The sequence below is a fragment of the Primulina eburnea genome, chromosome 13, assembly GCF_022965805.1.
Source record: "Primulina eburnea isolate SZY01 chromosome 13, ASM2296580v1, whole genome shotgun sequence".
Lineage (NCBI taxonomy): Eukaryota > Viridiplantae > Streptophyta > Magnoliopsida > Lamiales > Gesneriaceae > Primulina > Primulina eburnea.
This window is the reverse complement of record NC_133113.1, coordinates 29367798-29387987: the sequence shown is the minus strand read 5'-3', so window position 1 is coordinate 29387987 and position 20190 is coordinate 29367798. Positions and strand designations below refer to the sequence as shown.

General features: G+C 35.8%; 3 protein-coding genes across 6 annotated transcripts; all 3 read right to left on the bottom strand.

Annotated features, from left to right (window-relative positions):
• Window positions 1-1588: 1588 nt before the first annotated feature.
• Window positions 1589-7271, bottom strand: LOC140809431 (mitochondrial import receptor subunit TOM40-1-like). 2 transcript variants are annotated; one of them, XR_012113112.1, is made up of 12 exons: window positions 7007-7271; window positions 6789-6870; window positions 6584-6683; window positions 6404-6499; window positions 6277-6327; window positions 5998-6063; window positions 5199-5300; window positions 4436-4504; window positions 4252-4335; window positions 2796-2878; window positions 2074-2169; window positions 1589-1973 (listed from the first exon to the last, which is right to left on the bottom strand). XR_012113112.1 is itself a non-coding variant. In XM_073167052.1 (11 exons), the coding sequence occupies exons 1-11, from the start codon at window positions 7143-7145 to the stop codon at window positions 1917-1919; spliced, it is 942 nt and encodes a 313-aa protein (XP_073023153.1). In that variant the 5' UTR covers window positions 7146-7270; the 3' UTR covers window positions 1589-1916. The 2 variants fall into 2 exon arrangements, 1 of the variants encoding a protein (XP_073023153.1); XM_073167052.1 differs by lacking the exon at window positions 2796-2878 and having other exon boundaries at window positions 7007-7270.
• A 1319-nt stretch (window positions 7272-8590) lies between these two features.
• LOC140809485 (uncharacterized) lies at window positions 8591-12185 on the bottom strand. Of its 3 annotated transcripts, none has more exons than XM_073167133.1 (6): window positions 11927-12185; window positions 11775-11809; window positions 10854-11042; window positions 10223-10273; window positions 9031-9095; window positions 8591-8904 (listed from the first exon to the last, which is right to left on the bottom strand). In XM_073167133.1, exons 1-6 carry the CDS (start codon window positions 12007-12009, stop codon window positions 8812-8814), a joined length of 516 nt encoding a protein of 171 aa, XP_073023234.1. In that variant the 5' UTR covers window positions 12010-12185; the 3' UTR covers window positions 8591-8811. The 3 variants fall into 3 exon arrangements, with proteins under 3 accessions (XP_073023234.1, XP_073023235.1, XP_073023236.1); XM_073167134.1 differs by having other exon boundaries at window positions 8591-8895; XM_073167135.1 differs by having other exon boundaries at window positions 10854-11033.
• Window positions 12186-13361: 1176 nt separating this feature from the next.
• Window positions 13362-19964, bottom strand: LOC140810867 (auxilin-related protein 1-like). Its single transcript, XM_073168765.1, has 8 exons — window positions 19007-19964; window positions 15917-17606; window positions 15663-15801; window positions 15466-15563; window positions 15275-15340; window positions 14743-14832; window positions 14369-14545; window positions 13362-13710 (listed from the first exon to the last, which is right to left on the bottom strand). Exons 1-8 carry the CDS (start codon window positions 19573-19575, stop codon window positions 13672-13674), a joined length of 2868 nt encoding a protein of 955 aa, XP_073024866.1. The 5' UTR covers window positions 19576-19964; the 3' UTR covers window positions 13362-13671.
• Window positions 19965-20190: the final 226 nt, after the last annotated feature.

Here is a 20190-nt window from a genome sequence, read left to right as displayed (position 1 = left end):
CCTTGTTTTCCTATTCTGAAACAAACTTTAAGAATATTTGCTGTCTACTATTTGGTAAATTTGCATTTAGATTCTTGCTTGCTGCCATCCATCAAGCCAACAATCTGGCGGTATATTATCATTTGCTTCGCACGGAGTCACTAAAATGTTATGGTAAATTAAATTAAATTAAATCTTCTTCATCTAATAATTAAAAAAGGAAAAAAAAAATCACACGCCCGCGAAAGCAACAAGTTTTGCCACCTAGAAAAATATTTTAGAATTTGACATCTCTTCATGATTATGACAATATTTGGATGCAACCCAAGATCAAACAAATCTCAACCACCAGTGTTGATCTCATGGTCCAGATTTGATCTTCTTGATCTAGATCAACCCGTCCCATCCAATCATCATTCAACGGTCTTGATTGCACCTACTCTTGAATCATCACAACACTAGATCGTTATTTTTCAGATCACGATTCAACGGCTCGTAGCCTCTACCATTTCACTCGTCTTAGTGTCGCTTGTTCACTTGACATATCACTTAATCACTACCACATCAGCACATGCCACGAGTCTTGAATCATCACACCTCTTTATCATTATCTTTTAGATCATGATTCAACGGATCATAACCACTGCTATCTCACTCATCGCACTAGCACACAATCACTCGCCACATCACAAAATCATTACGACATGTATGATGACTGTACAACCGCCACATCACCGCACTCCACGTCATCGAGCCTCATTTTTGGGTTGCATGATTAAAGGCACATCAATGCTCTTCGTGTTGACTCCATTAATGTCCTCTTTGCGACGTGCATGGGGCTTGGTCAGTGTGTGTTGCACCTCCCCCACCTTGTATGACTTTGACATAGTTTGACTTGAACATGCGTAATTACTTACATTACAATGCTATTGGATTGATTTTTCAATGTGATAGGAGTTTCTTTGATTTCCTATTACAACATTAACTGACTTAATTACTCAATTTAAATCATTAATTTTTATTCACCCAAAATGAGACGAGTCCTCGACCAGACCTACTCCGTTGTGATCCCCTGTTTATCCTATATATGCATGTCAAATCCGACTGCGAGGTATGTGTTAATGAATGTTGAGAATCAACATAATTAAACTTCAAAATCCTACCAAAATTCATTGAAGAACCAGTAAACTGTTCATGACCCGACCCGTTTTCTTCAGAAAAAGAGTTAACTATAATTAACCAAGGGTTTCCAAAATCACCTGTGCAAGTGAGAGAGCATGAGCAAATAGTAGATTCGAAAACAAGAGAGATACATGGGATAAATTTAATCTTTTACAAAAATATTAAAATATTGTTTGGTAACAACGATGATACATTAATTGATTACACATTCTAGTTTTATTCGATGATTGGCTCAAAATCTACGAAAGATAATTATAAATTATTATTACATTCATATATGTATAATAGATGTATCATTCATCCTCTCATCCCGAGCATATCTCTGAATTACATGATGAGTAATCAAACTCAAGGGACTATAACGGAGAACAAAGATTCAAGGAAATTCTAACGAGTATTCTCATAGGCACATTTGATATAAACACTATAACCCAAACGCCAAAAGGCTTTTCACTTTTTATTAATGTTAACACGATTAATTGGATAAAAAAACATATATATATCTTTATGCATTTTAGCAGGTGATGAAATCTACGGTGCCCCAGGAAACGAATAACACCAAAAGTTCAACCTGTAAAAATTCAACTACAAACTGATTCGAGTCAATATAGCAGCAACTGTGGCTGCCAACGAATAATGTTTACTCGAGAAAAGCACGAAACCGATTCCTTGATTCTCATAGAAAGAGTAGAATCACCCGACCCAAATGATGCCCGCAACAACAATTGAAACTCAGAACCAATATGGTACCTATTCTATTCTCCAACAGTTAATCCGAATCCGAACTTGTAATCTTTCTTACGGTGATCTATCTGCAAGATATTGCAGAACATGTTGAAAATTGATGAAGTGGCAAAGGGAAATGAAGATAGGTCTAAGAAAACAGAAGGAAGCAGTGGGGTCATTCCTTACCTCAGCTGAAAGAAGAAAATTAAGACCCATATTAAATCGCTCTTCCAGGAAAGCAGCCACAACACCATTGGAATCAATTTTTCCTCTTAAACGACACTGCCAAACATAAGAGAGATGTTAGTAGGATACAGATGGAATTGTGTTTTCTTTATCCAAAGTATCCAAAGATAGTAAACTGAATCATAATACTATGTTGTTCAAATTCAAAAGCCTAGATGGCAAGATCGCATGAGTCCAGTCATGATTTCAATCCATCTCTATTCTGATCTGACAATCATTAGAGATGCAAAACATGTTAAAGAAAATTCAAAATAAATTTACATTAAATTGGTATTAAGGTTTGGATTTGGCCCATTGCGTACACCAACCCTATGCACAAGACTACTTGTTCGGTAATACAAGCAGTTCAAGTGTTTCTAGTCTAATATAAATTGATGCGACATAAATGATGCAGATATTCTCACAGCTGATGGTATGAATAATAATTCTCAGACAAGGTGATGGTTGCAGAGGACCTTGGCTTAAGCCAAGTATAAGATATGACCAATATAAAAAACAATATGTTTAAACACAATTTTTTTAAAAAAAAATCTTGACCAAATAAATATAACAATACATTCATTGAATTAGTATTTAGTAAGTACTGCTCATCTCTGTTGAATCTGCAAATCCTTCATTCTTCCTCAAAATTAAAAATAATAATCATGAAAGAAAGTCCTCACTGGCGATTGAAAAGCACGAGGTTTTCCAGTACAGGATCATGCTTGATAAGCACCACTGAATGATTCAGAATGCATTCCAATATCTAACATTTAACAAGAAATTTTCACTAAAAACGAAAGTGGAAAGTTATCAGATTCATGGCATTACAAAACACTGTCCATGATGGCTATGGCATTTTTTCCCAAAGGAATGGTTAGCCAATTTGTCAAGAACTTAAGGAAGCCAAAGACAAATTTAAATATTGAAGTCGAAGGGTTGATGATTGACATAAAGATAGAAGCATTATTTTCCAGTATATCCAAACAGCTCTCTCATTCATTTTTTTATCTGCACTCGAACTAACTCTTTGGTTAGCCACCTAAATTATATCTTAAGGCTTAACATCAAAATAAGAGTGCCATCATAAGGTCAAGAGTTCGCAGGTAACACAATGTCAGAACTAACTAATACTGAAGAAAATGCAATATTTGCCGCCTTTGTATAAGAAAACCTGCTTCTGATTATTTTATATATCCACCCACCATAGTTTCTACACTACTCCAACAAAATGTTCCCATTGATAAAGAATTCATTTTAATTTTACTTGCCTATAGGCATATGTAAAAAGTAAGTTGACAATATAAAATTATAGAAGAAAGTGAAAGCTAATCATCACAGCCGCACATTTGAAATTTTGAATTCAAGCAAATGTCAACAAGACTGAAATGCTCATAACAAATTGCTCCTTGAAATTAATACAAAATTATGAAAGTGATCGAGCACTTTCATCAATAAAATAATTTATTTAGAAAAAGGATGCATGGTTTTATGCCAGTAAACCGAAGGGTGTGATTCTATTTTACATGTATAAATCAGATGCTGAGAGAATAGGAATATGTACTCAAATTTCTACTGCTCTCTCAATAAGACAGGTATAGGAAGCTATCCAGCATAAAAAAAATGTACAGATGTTCCCACAATGCATAGGCCACAAGGTTGAAAAACCTTCAGGTGAGAAAAGGAAAGGAAACAAAAGCTAATGCACAAAAAAGGTATTAATTGTATATCATCATGCCTCCAAGCACGAAAACTGAAATTCATCTTTAGTTTACGATGTTACACAAAAGAAATCATATTAAACATAGAAAATTAATTTACATTATGAACATGTGAGTGATCTCACAATACTAAACATCAACCAAACAGTTGAAACACCAGAAAATTTCCAACTGGCTTTTCACATGTTCTTGATAAGAATATCTATTTAATAAAGTATGCCTCTCAACGTGAACATAACAGAGCCTCTCTTACAAGCACATGTCATCGCTTTAGATAAGTTAAAAAGCACGTCATCACCTTAGATAAGTTAAAATTATTATATCCACACACCCCAAAAAGGGGCACTGAGCTCAGGAAACTAGCACCAGACTACAGAGTTTTGAGTCAAGAAAATTAAATTAATAGAATGAGAATCACCTGCCGAAGGATATAATCATAACCAAAGCTGGCCGTGGCATCCCTAGACATATAGTTGTACATGAAATCTGATGCTAGAGAAACCTAAAAGTAAAAGACCTACTTATGATCTGCCAGTAGAAAGAAACGGGCACAAAAAGGTTATATGTAAAAGCTTATGCTATGGACTATCCACTAATGTTACCTTCTCAGATACTTTTTGTACATAGCCTAGAGCAACCATTCCCGTGCTAGCAACTTGTGCAGTTGTAACCTGCATGAGATAAAAGTTAATCAAGTGCTCTGCTCAAGCATCACCAACAGAGAAAAAGAACAAGTAAAACTTTTCCGAGTTTGGTGCTATTATGGCAACATATTGTTATTTTCAATATCATACAACAATATGGTAGTCCTTATCAGATGAAATTCAGATTAGCAGTCCTAATCATCTGAAATTAAGTTTAGCAGTTCCAATTGGCTAAAATTCATTGATTACAATATGCTTGTTTCTCCTCCAAATCAACTGGTGATTTTCATTTAATTCACAGGGTCAAAGGTCTGTTACTCTCATTACTTGCAAGCATTCATTCAATTTTGATTAAAAAACAACAAAATAATGCCTATTTCATCCATGAACGTTACTCAGCTATTACACACAGAATAGAGAAGCCTTGCTCAATTATAGACAAGATACAAGAATAAAGTATGATGTGCAAGGCCACCTCTCTTCACTTATACATAGGCAAGTACTAAAGTTCTAAGATTCGAGTTTTAGTATCCCTACAACTCTGTTGAAAGCCTTTAAATCTACTGAATGACATTTATGCCAGTATAAAATTCCAGGCAATAAATACAAACCAAGACTTCAATTAAATTAATTGTGAAACTACAAGAAAAAAAGTTGGAAACGAAACCGAAATGAAAAGTCTCAAACCAAAGCATGTGTTTGAAGAAAGACCCAATAATACCATCTTGTCGGTGTTGTAACGTGCAGCATAGCCAATGCCAGATTTTCTATGTTGACCAGCCCAGAATACTTCCCCACCCAATGATAAATGAGGAGTCACGCTCTGAAAAAATAATCATTGACTAAAAATTCAATCCTCTATAAATGCAAAACATCTTTAATATTTTTCATTCTGGAATTAATCATTGCAACCACACAAAAGAGTCGAGAGATACATCTGAGAGGACATGAACTTTCAAGAATGAAAAAGCTTATAATAATTGACTTAAGCTATAAAGGTTGTCATCCGATTAATAAAGAACAAGACAAAATTTCTTTGAGATCATTGTCCAGTTGTGCCCAAAGTTCAACTCATTCTTTGATGTTCTCCCATATGAGATACGAAGCCTTACATCTCTTTAAATATCCATTTATTTATTTATTTCCATAATTCCTTGTTGAAGCTAATATCACAATTTTCTTAGGGTTTTCGCACTCTCCCTTGTATTTCACAAACTGTTACTTTCTCCAGCCACAAGTGCTTCCTAGTTTTCTAAGTTGCATCAACAATAATACATACTAGTATCCTTTGGCACACAATCAGTGCCTATATATTAAATTTTAATACAAAATATAATTTTAAGTATATTAGATTTTTATATAGTGTAATCATGTTTCTATAAGTTTTTAAAATATTATTTTCAGGATAAAATTATAGTTTATTTAACCATTCCTAAAAAAGCATATAATAGGAAACCCACATTTGGTGACCACGAATGCCACTCGTTCTTTTATGTATTACAGAGAATCAAATCATTCACCTGAATGTAGCTTGCACCAAATAAAGCACCATTTCCTACTTGAAACTGAGTCCTATAGTCAGATCCCTGCACATTATTTGGCATACTATTAACAATTTAACATCAACTCTTTTATTCAACAAAACACTGGCATTTATTGTACTCTTGGCCAGTGAGGAGTATGGAACTGGACGAACCAAATTTAAATCTATTAATTAACAGCATAGATCAGGACTCCATAGCAACACAAAACCATCGCCATCCAAAAAAAGTATTCAAATGTTCGATAAGCTTATTTACCTTATAATCAAAATTGAACATGCCGTGTGACATATGTGGCTCATTAGTAAGCTACAGAAAGAAAGATAGATTATTGCTTGACTTCAAGATATGAACAGATATATAAGCAAACAGCAAGTCTGCATACTTGAGCATTTCCCTTAAGTGTGAGGTTCTCAGACAAATCGCACTTTAATCTTGCATTTAGTCTACCATCTGTCATCACTCTTCCAAAAAGCATCAACTGAGAAAAACCAAGTAACTTTACCATGGTCATACCACGTAATCTCGCTATAAATTGAAAATGAGGAGTAAGTCAGTAATGCACCTTTGGGTCTATAAAGTTAGCACCAAATTCATAATGAGCGGTGGGGATTTTAATAGTGTCAGATGATTGAGAAGGAATCTCTGTTGGTCCCATCATCACACTGATGGCAATTACACACCAAATTTCACATAAGCCTCAGCAAAGCAAAGAAAGACACCAAAAAAACAAAAACAGAAATGATGTAAAGAATAAACAACTGAGCCACCTATGACTGAGAGAAAAGTTCTGGTTTAGTCCTTTCGTAAAATCAAAACGCATTCCCTCAAAAAGCTCTGGCTTCAAGGACACTGTCAATAACAATAAACAAGCTCAGCATTTTTAAAAACATGACCTTTTTTAAAATATTATATTAGATTCGCTATCTAAAACAACAAAAAACAAACAAGAAAAAGACGGATGAGTATGACAGTAAAAAAAACTGACTAAAAGCTTCGCGATGAATTTCCTCATACGGAATGGGGCAAGGCAAATCTAAGTAATCTACTTTCTTCTGCTCCGTGGAGGTTGGATTCGACGGCGGCGTGGGAGCTGCGGCGGTCGACGGAGGAATTACAGTCGCCATGTTCTCAAAAAATTTCCTGAATTTTGAGAAGAAGATCTATATAAAAATTGATTCCTTTTCTTCTGCTGCCGAGACAAAACCCCTCCTCGATTAAAACCCTAAACCCAATAAGGCAATAAGGGTTCGGTCCACTTTACATATGTTTATTTTTATTTTTGATATAAAATTCAAAAATTAGTGATATGTCCCGTTTCTGTTTTTATAGCTCAATTTTTTATTTTTATTTTTATAACTATGTTTTAAAACGAGCCTTGTCCAAAATTTAATATGTCGGTGAAAAATCGAGGGGCTCGACGATAATTATTATCTTTCTTCCAAATTTTTTATATTACTATAATTAAATAAAATAGATATTTAAATTAAAAAAATTAAGTTCCAATATTAATACAAAAACTTGTGTGAGACGGTCTCACGAGTCATATTTTGTGAGACGGATATTTTATTTGGGTCATTCATGAAAAAATATTAATTTTTATGCTAAGACTATTATTTTTATTGTGAATATCGGTATGGTTGATCCGTATCAAAGATAAAGATCCGTGAAACCGTCTACAAGAGACATATTCCTATATTAAATTTGACACAAAGACATGTGGTGAATTGAATCTCTCAATTTATAGATCTGCGATGTATCTCACGATATTAGATAAAACAATGATGATTATATCATACTCAAAACATATATAAATTCACTGTTGAATGCATTATGTATCCAGAAATAGGTATTGAAAAGAAATAAAAATAGATAATCAATAATGTAATATATTAGAAATATCATACAATTTAATCAAGTAATCTAACGATTTTTATAGTTTTGAAATTTATAAACTATATCCAATATTCCAAGTTAACATATATCTCCAACTATTATAAATATCACAAAAATTCATATTAGACTGTTTCTCAAATTAATTTAGCGAAACAAATCTTTTATCTGAATCGACTTATAAAAAAAGTATTATTTTTATGTTTTATGAGACAGATCTTTCATCTGACTCATTCCTATCAAAAATATTATTTTTCGTTTTAAGTTTAGATTAGGTCGACTATCTCATATGTTGATCAATAACACATGAAACCTACTTTTTAAATATTTGTAGTTACTTAACATACATAGCATATGGATTAAAAAGAGCTTCTACACAACAAAAAAAGAATATATCTAAGTTTAAATCTTAATAAAACCTAATGGATGAAATTTAAAAGTCTGACATAAATTCTAGATAAAAGGATTTACAACTTATTTGATTTGAAAAAACTTATATTTGTGAGATTTTAGACGCAGCAAAAATTAACTAACAGCGTACCAGATTTTGGGAAAGAATTTTAAATAATCAAAATTGTATGTGTAAAAAAAAAATCTCACTTTTGGATCCGTAACCAAGAAAGTTATAAACTACTAAATTGTAGTGAATTATGGATAAAAGGTTTAACAGAGAAATATCAAAACAAATATATTGTAGCATACTTGACAGATTCTTCAAAACAAAACCCTCCATTAATAATACATAAGAACATGAAATGGATAGACATTCGAGATTTGTGGAGATAAATTACATCAGAACGTGACACAAAGGTTGACAAGCAGAGAGACAAATTCGATGGCTCAAAAGCTCCTGAATCCACCAAATTCAAGTTTATCACCATTACACAATCTTCACTGGTTTTAGTGTTTACCAGAATTCGCATTGTTCATTGCCTGTCGGAGTTCGCTCAAGAAATCCCTTTGCAAACCACTAGAAACAGTTGGCTGGATTATCTGAAATGATTAAACAATAATCAATACTCCACGAGAAAGGCGGATGGAGTTTTTTGATCTTCGGGTTGGAGTTGAAGTATGAAGGGTAGTGATAATGAATGATTGCAAGAACATATTCCATCATACCATATGAGGAAGAAATGCTTGGCCCCAGGCTGATGCACTCTTCTTTGTGTACAAAACTGGCCTTTCTAGTACACACAAGAAAAAATGTCAACCACATCAACACGGCAGTGGGACAAAAATGAAAGATTTCAGAAAATAAGTTACCAAATAACGAGAACAACTAAGTTTCTTCATAACAAGCACGTGTCCAACCTTGATAATCATAATATCTATTAAATGATCGAAGCTCGTTGAAAGTGATAATATCAGAATGTTGAGCTGATATTTATATGACGAGACTGTAAAGATCTGTTACAGCCTCACAGGTTGGTACAAGGTAAATTCTAAAATATCGGTATGTGAGCCTTAGGTAATTAGATGGAGCCCCACTAATAAATACTCGGTTGGCCAATTCCTAATGATGTATATTTCAAAACTTTGAATGCAGGAACCAGAACAAAAATTAGAAAGTACCATAGATAATTTTCAAATGGATAAAATCACATTGATCTATGATTCCATAAAAAAATAATTGCTCTTAAATTGAAATACAACTATTGCCAAAAGAAGAGGTAAAAATATCACTTTCCCATGTTAGTTCTCAAAACCATACTTCGATTGCATTCTGTATTCTAAAGAAAACATAAGGCACAACTTCCCAAGATAAAAAAGCTCATTTTTAGGCACAGGCAAGCTACGCTTAACCTTTCACACCCATTTCTCCCCGCAGCTTCGGTGGCTACTGGATGGAAGAAATCAGAAGGAAAAACTAGTCCTAGTCATTACAAGTAAAATGCATGACCATTGACATCAAAACTTCAACTTAAGCTGAATGTACATTCTAATTCACAAAGCAGTGACTGATTCTTTGACGTTTACTGAAATTTTCGAGGCTCTCAAACGCACAGTGAAACTAAAAATTCTTGAAAGAATCTTAAATAATTACGAGGTTTCCAAATAGACCAACTCACTAAATCTCTGACTTGGCATAGCAATTAAAGAAAAATATTATTACCATACCTAATTTCCAGAACACGTTGTTCAAACATCAAATTAACAAATTAAACAGAAAAGGAAATTGCTCAACTTCACTTTTGGTTGAAAACATATGCTAGATTGGAAAATTAGCTCCAACATATTTTCACATGAGAAGAATTAATGCACATGCATAAACATTTATACCAATAAATATATTCAGCGCTCGTGAACTCACCGACTGAATCTTCAGGCAAATTGTTGTATGCACTCATAGCAGCTGTCCAACCTGCACCAAGAAGTTAAAGTTGAATAGTGAAATGATCAAACCTGGTACCCTTTTAGACACTTAAGAATGCAGCACCGAAATTGGCTCCAGAAGCAACTAAAAACAAAGGCAGTAGAGCTAATCCACAAGTTGCATATGCCTGATTTTATTTCTAATCAACAACAGGTATATATCTATGCATGCAAGAACATAGAAAACTCCAGACAACTTTGCTCTCTGGAAATAGAGTCCAACAATTAGTTGTACATACAATCACACCTCTATTAAATGCGGTTTAAAACATAATGCTGACCAGAACTCTATTTTCTGGTTTTCAAAATCACATAGATAAGAACAATAGACCTACAATAAGCAGCAGCGCATGTTATGCATATGATATGAGATCCATGTGACAGATTAAATGAGGAAGTGTTTTTGATATGGGAAAGTCTTCAACAACTAAGCAAACCAAGGCTCATTTCCATGAATAGATGATGACGCTGTAGTTATTCAATCTGTCTACTTCGTCTTACTTTGAATGATAGCAGGAAATATTCAAAACACACGTAATTCCAGAAAACAATAATTGAAAGAAACATACGATTGTTCAAAAGCTGAAAAGCTTCACTGTTTGAGCATCCGTGCAAAGGAATTAGTCTCGAGCGATGACTTTCACCAGAACGTTTGTTAGCACCAGCATCTCCGTGATCGACCGTAGAATTAGTTTTCGTAGAACTAATGTGGTTTCTCTCTCCATCATTAGCATACGTACTTGCCCGTTCTAGTCGATCTGTAGAATCACATCATCAAAAGTTTCATGAAGAAAGGCATCTGTAAAAGAATTGATCTATGCAATTCTAGTTGCATACCTTGAATCAGATGAACTATCCTTAAATTAGATAAACTAAATTGTATTCTAATGCCCTATCACCCAATCACTATCTCTGGTCAGAGTTATGAATTTAATTTTTTTAACCCACCCAACCAACCCCTAACTCTACTGGAGTAGATGTTCCATGGAAACTATTCAACCCATCAGCAAAGTCGGTGCTGTTGGTGGAAATTAAATGGCATCTGTTCTTCCATAGTACAGTTGGCTTAAAAAAATGGGTTGGGCTTTAGAATCCTCCCACTAATTGCACGACTACCGAATAATAAGCTGGTTCGCAAGATATTTGATAAGAAGCCAAAGATCAAGTTTTTTTTGCACTGATGTATTCCACAACTCTGGCTTTCAAGCTTGAATCAAAAAGAGGAAGGATGGTCAAGAAATAATCAAAGAAATTACCAAAAGATGAAACTTTCCAAGTATTGAACATATGAAAGTTACACGAATCAGATTGAGACACAGTTGTACTTGAGCAATACAATTAAGTAAATCGATCAGAACAAAAATTAAAAATATGCGTAAAACTACTATAAAACTGCATAAGAAGAATGTGATCGCTTGAGAGACGGAGTAAGACAGAAATTCCGTAATTAGGCCAAAAATTAAACGTAATCTACACTTCCATCGAACTACCTCCTCCGGACTTGCGTCTGCCGAGCAACCGATTCCTGCATGAAATCAATCCAGTAAATAATTCCCAACTTCTCAAAGACCGCCCAGAAAAATAAGAGAGCGAAAATAAACGCAAATAGGAGAGGTACAAGAATCCAACTAGTTCTTCGTACCGCTGATTAGGTGGGGCGTAGCGCTTGACGGTGGCAATATTGGCGGCGGCTGCCGAAGAATCAACGCTCGGGTTTTCCAGCATTCTCCGTACAATTCTTCAAATTTACCGCCACCGCCGACAGCACCGCCACCGGAAGTTGAAATCGTGGAGAAGAGGAGAAAAAATGGGGGTTTTCGATCTATTAATTCGATTGCAATTTCCAACCTGGCTCTTTTTAGGACCGTAAGTACTGAGTCCCTTCAACGATTCAATTTTGTTTTGGTTAAGATAATGAAGGCTATTTACGATAAATTTACATTAAAATTTCGTAAAACCTTAAAATTTCAAAGATATTATGCTACAAAAAAAAATTCATAATATCTTTGAAATTTTAAGGTTTTACGAAATTTTAATGTAAATTCAAAAAAAAAAAAACAATTTCAATAGATTAATAGAGGAAAATAAGTATATTTTATTATTGTTGCTCCAAAAGGTGAAATCGCTCACCTTAGGCATCTCTCACCTCCGACCCGACAGGAATGTGAGAGGAGATAAATCGTGGTGACTCAGCCAACCAGCAGCAGCTAGACCTTATGCTACGCCACCCACAAGGAACTCCCCCTCATTGGAGGGAATTTAACTCCCACACTGTCGCTCGTAAAACTCGATCTCTGGTCATTGTTCCAAGATTCACGGCTGCTGATCAACTGAGCTAAGCTCATGCGGGCATATTTTATTATTGTTGATCTCTGCTATTGCAATCTTGATTTTATGCCTGCCCGTGCTTGGCTTCAATGTTAATTTGTCCTACGAAATATGCTCTAAATTTTGTTGTCTTAGAAATGTTGCTTCATGAAGATTGAAACAGGGACATTTTAGGGGGTTTTGTTCTTTCGAGTTCATTGTGTGTGGGTTTATTTTTCTTGATTTTTTCCCATGATTTGGAGCTTGAGAAACCATAATCTAATGCTTGGATTTGTACTGGTTAATGATATTTTTATTACAAATTTGCAATACCAAAAAAACTACTATTCACCGAGCATTATTAAGAAGCCTCAGGAACATAATTGCGAAGCCTAAGGAACATAATTGCGCCAACAAGAAATGTCATTTCGCATTTGTTGATAATAATTAGAAATTACAATGAATCTTAACTATGTATTCACGAAAATGGCGCGTTATGTTTTAATGGGAGTATGTAACAAGCTACTCTGTGTGTGTGTGTGTGTATTTTTACAGTAAAAATAAGTTAATAACGATAATAAAGGCTGCATAGGTTGGGAACACCCTGACAAATTTTTTTTAAAATAAAAGAACTAAACAGGAAAAAATAGAATCAAGGAAAAGAAGAGAGCCACAACCTAACAAGTAATATAACCCTAATACAATTTGTATTTTGATATTTCAAGTGCTAAACAAAAACCGTAGCAAAAAATAACCAATCACCTCAGGTATATGAGAAGGGTAATTAAATAAATCATTACATTCTATTACAAGATATTTGAATAAATGCTATATGGCTCAAGATGCTTCATTCTTATCAATGGCATAGACAACAATATACATTCCGAACAAATGTACAAACCAAATCAAAAATATTGTGGCGCAAAGGTCCCGATTTACAATCAGCACTTATGAAGGACCAAAAATGCAGAATACCTTGGTGCGTTGAAAGCACGCTTACGTTTTGAGATGAGTCCGGGGTTATTTCCATCAAATGGTTGGGAGGTATCAGCAGTTCAAAGATAGAATTTGTGACACCATTTAGAAGAGCTCCTCTGAGTTGAACTTATTCCAGGACTCCTATTTTGGTTCATATTAAACTCATTAATGACACCCTCAAGATGATGCACTCATAAACTGGCATAGAAATATTTCAAAAACAAAAAGTTCCATTTTTGTTGTCTCATGGCCTATAATATTTTCAGCCCTTCATGTATGTGATAATGTGATCGTCGATTTTAATTACATATCAGTTCTCCAACAATCACCTTTCGCCCTTTCCGCCAAAATAGTACAAATTGAAATTTCACACCAATGTATTCAGTTTAGGATGTTTAGACAAAATAATTAAATTTGATTACCATAAATGTGTAACTAAAGTAAAATTGATATTCGCATGCATTTTATATGCAAATTTACGCTAACATTTTAAAGAATGACATGTGTAAAGTTATTACAACTTCATAAAAGATTTTTGATTTTGACTCATCATAATTTTTCAAGGATCATTTACACGGGAAAGATTAAATAGATTTTGAGATGATGTTTGCATAACTAATTGATTATCGACACATAAAAGTACCAATTGACATATCACAGATGCCTATTGATAAAGCTTTTCGGAAACAATATTATTTCATATTTCACCACCTTGGACTTAAGACTCGATAGCCGCCACGTGCGCATAATGAAGAAGTAAAAAGAAATTTTTTTTAGAATAAAAATATTCAAATATTACCTTGAGCAGATCAAAAACCTTCTCTGCAATATACTTCTGTTGGAGAGTAGCGCCCTTTTGCTGCACCTTGTCAGGATGAATGCAAAGAGTAGCTTTCCGATATACTTTTTTGACAGAGGCACCCATGATCAAATCTGTCAATGAAACGGGCTGCCAGCCACATTCAGGCCAGAGCACCTACACATCCAGACAACAGTTCACTGACTTAATAAGAGGCAGGATGAATATTTTTTTCTTAAGAAAAATGAAATTTAAAACCCAGATTCGATTTCAAAGTCAAGAAATGCTCAGATATCCGTGAGAACCAAAGCCGAATTAAACTTCTGCTACTAGATAGTGTCAGATTCTGTACGTAAGAAGAAATTTTGACGCACATATTGCAAAGTTGACAGAAGAGCACGTAAATTTCCTTCTTTGCCAGCAGCCCAACGTTTGATTTCAATATCTAGTGTTTCAGCAATCCTCTGTAAACAAGAAAGTCCCAGGTTATACAGATAACACTATGGTCACCATATGAACTGCATTCAGATAAATTGACTGAAGCATCTTCAACTTGAAATGAGATCTGAGCTAGCTTAGAGCCAAAACTAACGTACAGCCTGAGGTTAAACAAAGTATATTTCGTCGTTCATCATTCCAACAAAAACTGATTTTTAACTTAACATCATAATAAAAGACAGCATTAAAAGAAACATTGTGCTATCAGAATGTAAAAGCGCCAAGGACAATGAGGCGCCATGTGCAGGATGAAGGTATGAAGTGAAAAGTAATAGTTGGTTCATGGTTGATTAGAGATCACGTACATCGTATGTGCACAAACCAATAGAATTTCGATGAAAATACAAAATGTCATAAATAGCCAAAGTCATAACCACAAATCGCATTGACCATTCTCCAGGCACTTACATGTCTTTCTTCCTGATCCCTTTGAGCTTGAATGTCCCGCTTATTCTTCTCAGCCAGTGCTTGGGTCTGGGAAAGGGTGGAACCCGGATAATATAATTGCAATGAAACAACGCATGTAGAAGATCAAACAACAGGAACTGCTTAATACAACAGCGGAAAAATAAAATTGTCATATGATATGACAAACATACCGCTCGCTCCTGAGTGCGTTGTTCGCGCTCCCATCTAGCTCTTCGTCTTTCATCAGTTTCACCTTTGATCTCTTGGAATTCTCCAGATGATGGGGCTGCTTCGAGAGAAAAATCATTCGGAGACCAGCACAGGAAATCAACAACAACAAATGTTCCACGACATTTTCACGCTAAACATTATGCTAAAGTCAACATACCTCCAAAAATAGAAGATAGATCATCGATGATATTAGTAGTGGATGAAGCTCTCTTAATATTGGATGAGACGCCACTGGATGTCTTCTTTGTAGCTTCAGATGCTCCCTCGTACGGAAATTGCTGATCGAACATAGAATCCTGAACAAAAACAGGACAAATTAATAACATAAACCTTGATCATGTACAATAAAATCACATGAATTTAAGAGAAAACTGGTGTTGAATATCTCCCAGTATCAGCACAAGCACTTACAGTTGAATTTTCTCGTACTCTTGGTGCACTGCTTGCTCGACCCATGCCAAAAAAGGAATCAAGATCATTATCATTCTTCCGTTGATTCGCTTTTGCAGCTGCGGCTGCCCTTTCTCGGGCATCCACAGCAGCTCTCTCCCGAGCCTCAGCTGCAGCCCTTTCAAAAGCAGCCCTTTCAGTTCGACGTTTAGCTTCGGCTTCAGCCTTTGCAGCAGCAGCTTTATTTGCTATTTCTTTTTCCCTAACTTCTGCAGTAGCAGCTCTCTCCCGAGCTTCAGCAGCAGCAGCTCTCTCTCTAGCTTCAGCAGCAGCCCTTTCTGCCCTTTCTTTAGCTTCTACAGCAGTTGCCCTTTCCCGGGCTTCTGCAGCGGCCTTTTCTGCTCTCTCTTTAGCTTCGGCAGCAGCTCTTTCCCGGGCCTCAGCTTGTACCCTCTGAACTGCTGCTCTTTCAGTTTTAAGCCGAGCCTCAGAAGCTGCTCTTACACGTGCCTCAGCTGCTGCTCGTTCACGTGCTTCCCTAGTAGCCCTTTCCACGGCTTGTCTTGCCTTCTCCCTTTCAATCTCCCTCTCCCTCTCAAGTCTCCTCTTTTCTCTCTCTTCATCTTCCTTTTGTTTCCTTTCATGGTCCACCCTCTCCTGGGTTTCCCTAAGTTCTCCATCCTGCCAATCTTGTTCCTCTTTTTCCATCTGCACTGATTCCTGACTTTTCGCACCCTTCGCGTATTCTCTTTCACGTACTTCCTTAGCATAACGAAATTTAGCCTCGGCTTTATCCATAGCATCCTTCATAGCAGCTGCAGATGCAGCAGCTGCAGAGAATGTATTTGCTTCTTCATTGGAACGAAGATTGGTGCTTTCATCAACACCGTATCTGGGGAAACCCTTCGCAAAATCATCAAGTTCATCAAATTTTGAAACTGTTTTACCCTGGGCAGCAAGCTTAGGACTTTGAGAATACTGAGGGTAACTTGGAGATGAAAAGAAATCACCATTCTTTTTGTTTGAACTTGAAGACAAGTAACTTGTTTCCGATCTTGTAGCTTGTTGAGGTATAGGTGGAGGAGGTCGTGATGGAGGCGGAGCATCTGTGGGTTGCGTGAAAAGGGGGATCTCTGATACAGTTAACCATATTTCATCGGATTGCTGTCCCTGCCCTGATGATGAGTAAGACATATCAAACTCTGCGCCTGTTTCATAATATACGGGAGATGAAGCAGCTTGACCAAAAGATTTCTGGAAATCAGCTGAAGCATTTGGCACATCAAACAATGGAGGTTCCTGGAAGTGGTCAAGAGGAACTTTCTTTTCCATATCGATTTCTGAATACCCAAAAGAAGTGTTTCCCTTCTGCTCTCTGGTTGTACCAGTTTGTGATTTTGTTGATCTCGGAGGACTGACATCCTTCCCTCCAATTTCTCTTTCGGTGGAATATGTGTGCAAAGAGCTTCCAAAATTATTGAGGGGATCTAAGTCATCAAATGCTTTACTACTACCAGATGTCACTTCAGCGCTTGTACTCCTAGAGTTTTCAGACTTACTGGTTTCCTCCGGCGGATCTGTAAATAACCTGGATGATGAAGAACCTTTAGCTGAAGTTGATTCTAATATGACAAATGGATCATCCGCTACATCAGGCCTTTGCTTTGAACCTGAAGCTGGTACAGAGCCCCAAGTAGACTCTGGTATCGGTCTGTTCACAGAATGGAACAGAAATGTTGGAAGTTCTTTTATTGAAGTGAATACTTAAAAAAAAATGAAATGTATCTTATGATTCGCCAGTACGGAGTTATTTGTCTCCCCACTACAATTTCAAATGCAGATTACAAAGACAAAACAAAATATCAACAGCCAAACAAAATTAGAGAACTTAGAAGTATTCACTCTTAGATTAAAAATTATTGCAACTAAATGGTTAAGAGTTTGAATTTTAGGACCCAACTGCAACGAAATGAAGATGGATATTCAACTACAATCATTACATACAAACCTATCAACCTCGGACATACCAGACAAACAACAATTTAGCACGCCATCAAATTAGTTTATTGCCAAAGCAGAAGTGATCTTATCAATAGAGAACCATTTTATCCCAGAATCACATCTCAAAATTCAGCCTCTTTAATTTCCTTCCAGCTCATATCACCATTTCAATGTCCACCACAATCCAGATCCAAAACCCATAGGGCGGCAACCTGTTTTATTTTTCTCTATTTTTACCAACTGCTCTAGGATAGGAGCACATAGTATCATGGCTGAAATACGAACCAAATATCAGCACAAATCAACAGACTTAATACTCATCAATCTATCCACCAACTCACAATACTTGATTCCTATGGATATCTCTAGTGGAGATCGACACCACCATCAAATTACTATTAGGACATTGTAGAATAACAAGTTTATAGAACAATGCATAAAAACAAAGGTAAATTGATTAAGATTATAATTTAGTTATCTCGGAAAACTTGGGCATTTGTTACATGCTAAATAAAGAAAAGGAATGGGAGAGGCTATTTACTTCAATAAGCTCTAATTATAGACCTCGTACTCACTCTAACTAATAAGAATACATCTATCTTTGCATTGCCAGCAGTCAGGGAACCCAAAAATGTCAAACTTCTAAGTTGCTTAAGCCATTAGCACGGGCACTATAAATGAACAACTTCAACGTGGCAAAAATATTTCGAGGAGACACCAAAAAAGATTTTCATCACTTGTTCATATATACTACTTGCATATGCTATGCCTTTGGAAATCTTTGGCATGCTAACGCAATAAGTGTATTAGAACCAAGTATGAAGTTATTGAAGTATCATCAATCCCGTTACCAAAGATCTGTCAATCACTCTACATAAGTTACTAGTAGCAATATATTTATATAAATGTCAATAGTCATGTCATAAACAAATGTTATACGTTACAGCCTAGTGGCCTACTATCACATCAATGTCATCACAATTTTGTATTCATCTAATGACAAGCATTTAACTGCATTTCCCAAACTAACAGGAGATCAGCATATTAATAACTGGAAAACAAACTACTAAACCGTTCATCATTAGCAAGCACTACAAAATAAAATAGTACCTGTCGCCAGTAGCAGAACTGCTGCTCCCAAACCCGTCTAACAAATCGTCAAAACTTTGTGAAGCTGAAGTTTTCTTGGCAGAACTGCTTTTGTTGCTCTGCCCAACCTTTTCATTTCTCCTCAAGTTCCCCAATAGATCATCAAAATCAGTATGATCATTTTTGCTCTTATTTATACCCAAAGAGTCAGTATCAAAATTCGTCGTGGTAGATGCAGGTTTGCTCTTCAACCCTGGCAACCCATCAAATATGTCATCATCGTATACAGGCTTATCGTACACAGGCAACGACGATTTCTTACTATTGCTATTGTTGCTCTTTTGCTCCGAAGATTTGAAAATTGAATCATAATCGAAATCACTCATAGCCGATTGCTTGTTGCTATTAGCATTTGACTTTAAGCTGGGAGAGTACTTGGAGGGGCCCCCAAATACGTCGTTGAACAATGGATCGGTAAAGGATGATTGAGCGGCAGGACGGGAACGATCGGCCGAATCAGACCTCATAGGGTTTGATTTTCCTCGAGGCCCAAACCCGAAATCTCGAGCAAGCATATCCAGGTCATCCATTCGTCAAATCAAACAAACACTGCACCAGCAACGGTAGATCTAAGACAAATATAGCCTCAGCAAGCAACGCAACCGTAGATAATATCCGGATCCCAAATTTCAAAGGAATCAGAGCAAAAAATTAGTTCAGATAAATCAACTTGAACTCGATTACACCCGCCCGATCACGGAAATCACCGAAAATTCTACAACCTGGGACATGGATTAGGCTATGAGAAAATGAATTCGAAATTGTACGCGTCCAAACAGAGCGTGCAGAGGAGAAAAATGGAAATCGGCAACTGTTATTACATGAAATTTGGAAAGAGAGGAGACAAAATTCGATTAGGGTTTTCTAACTACATCCGTTCCCCGAGTTCTTCTCCCTGATGGATTCCAACTTAATTTATTTTCCCTCGTTTAAATTTAATACTTCATTAGATAGGCCACTTATCTCATATTTGCCAAAAAAACCCATAATTTTCTACATATTTGTAATTATTATGTGAATGATATGATTGCCTTTTCTTATCAAACTCTCTCCAACTACAAATTTGATATCAATGTGATAATAATAATTTGATGTTGATTAAAATTAGATGAACATTATCTTACATATGAAATTGAGCCGAACGA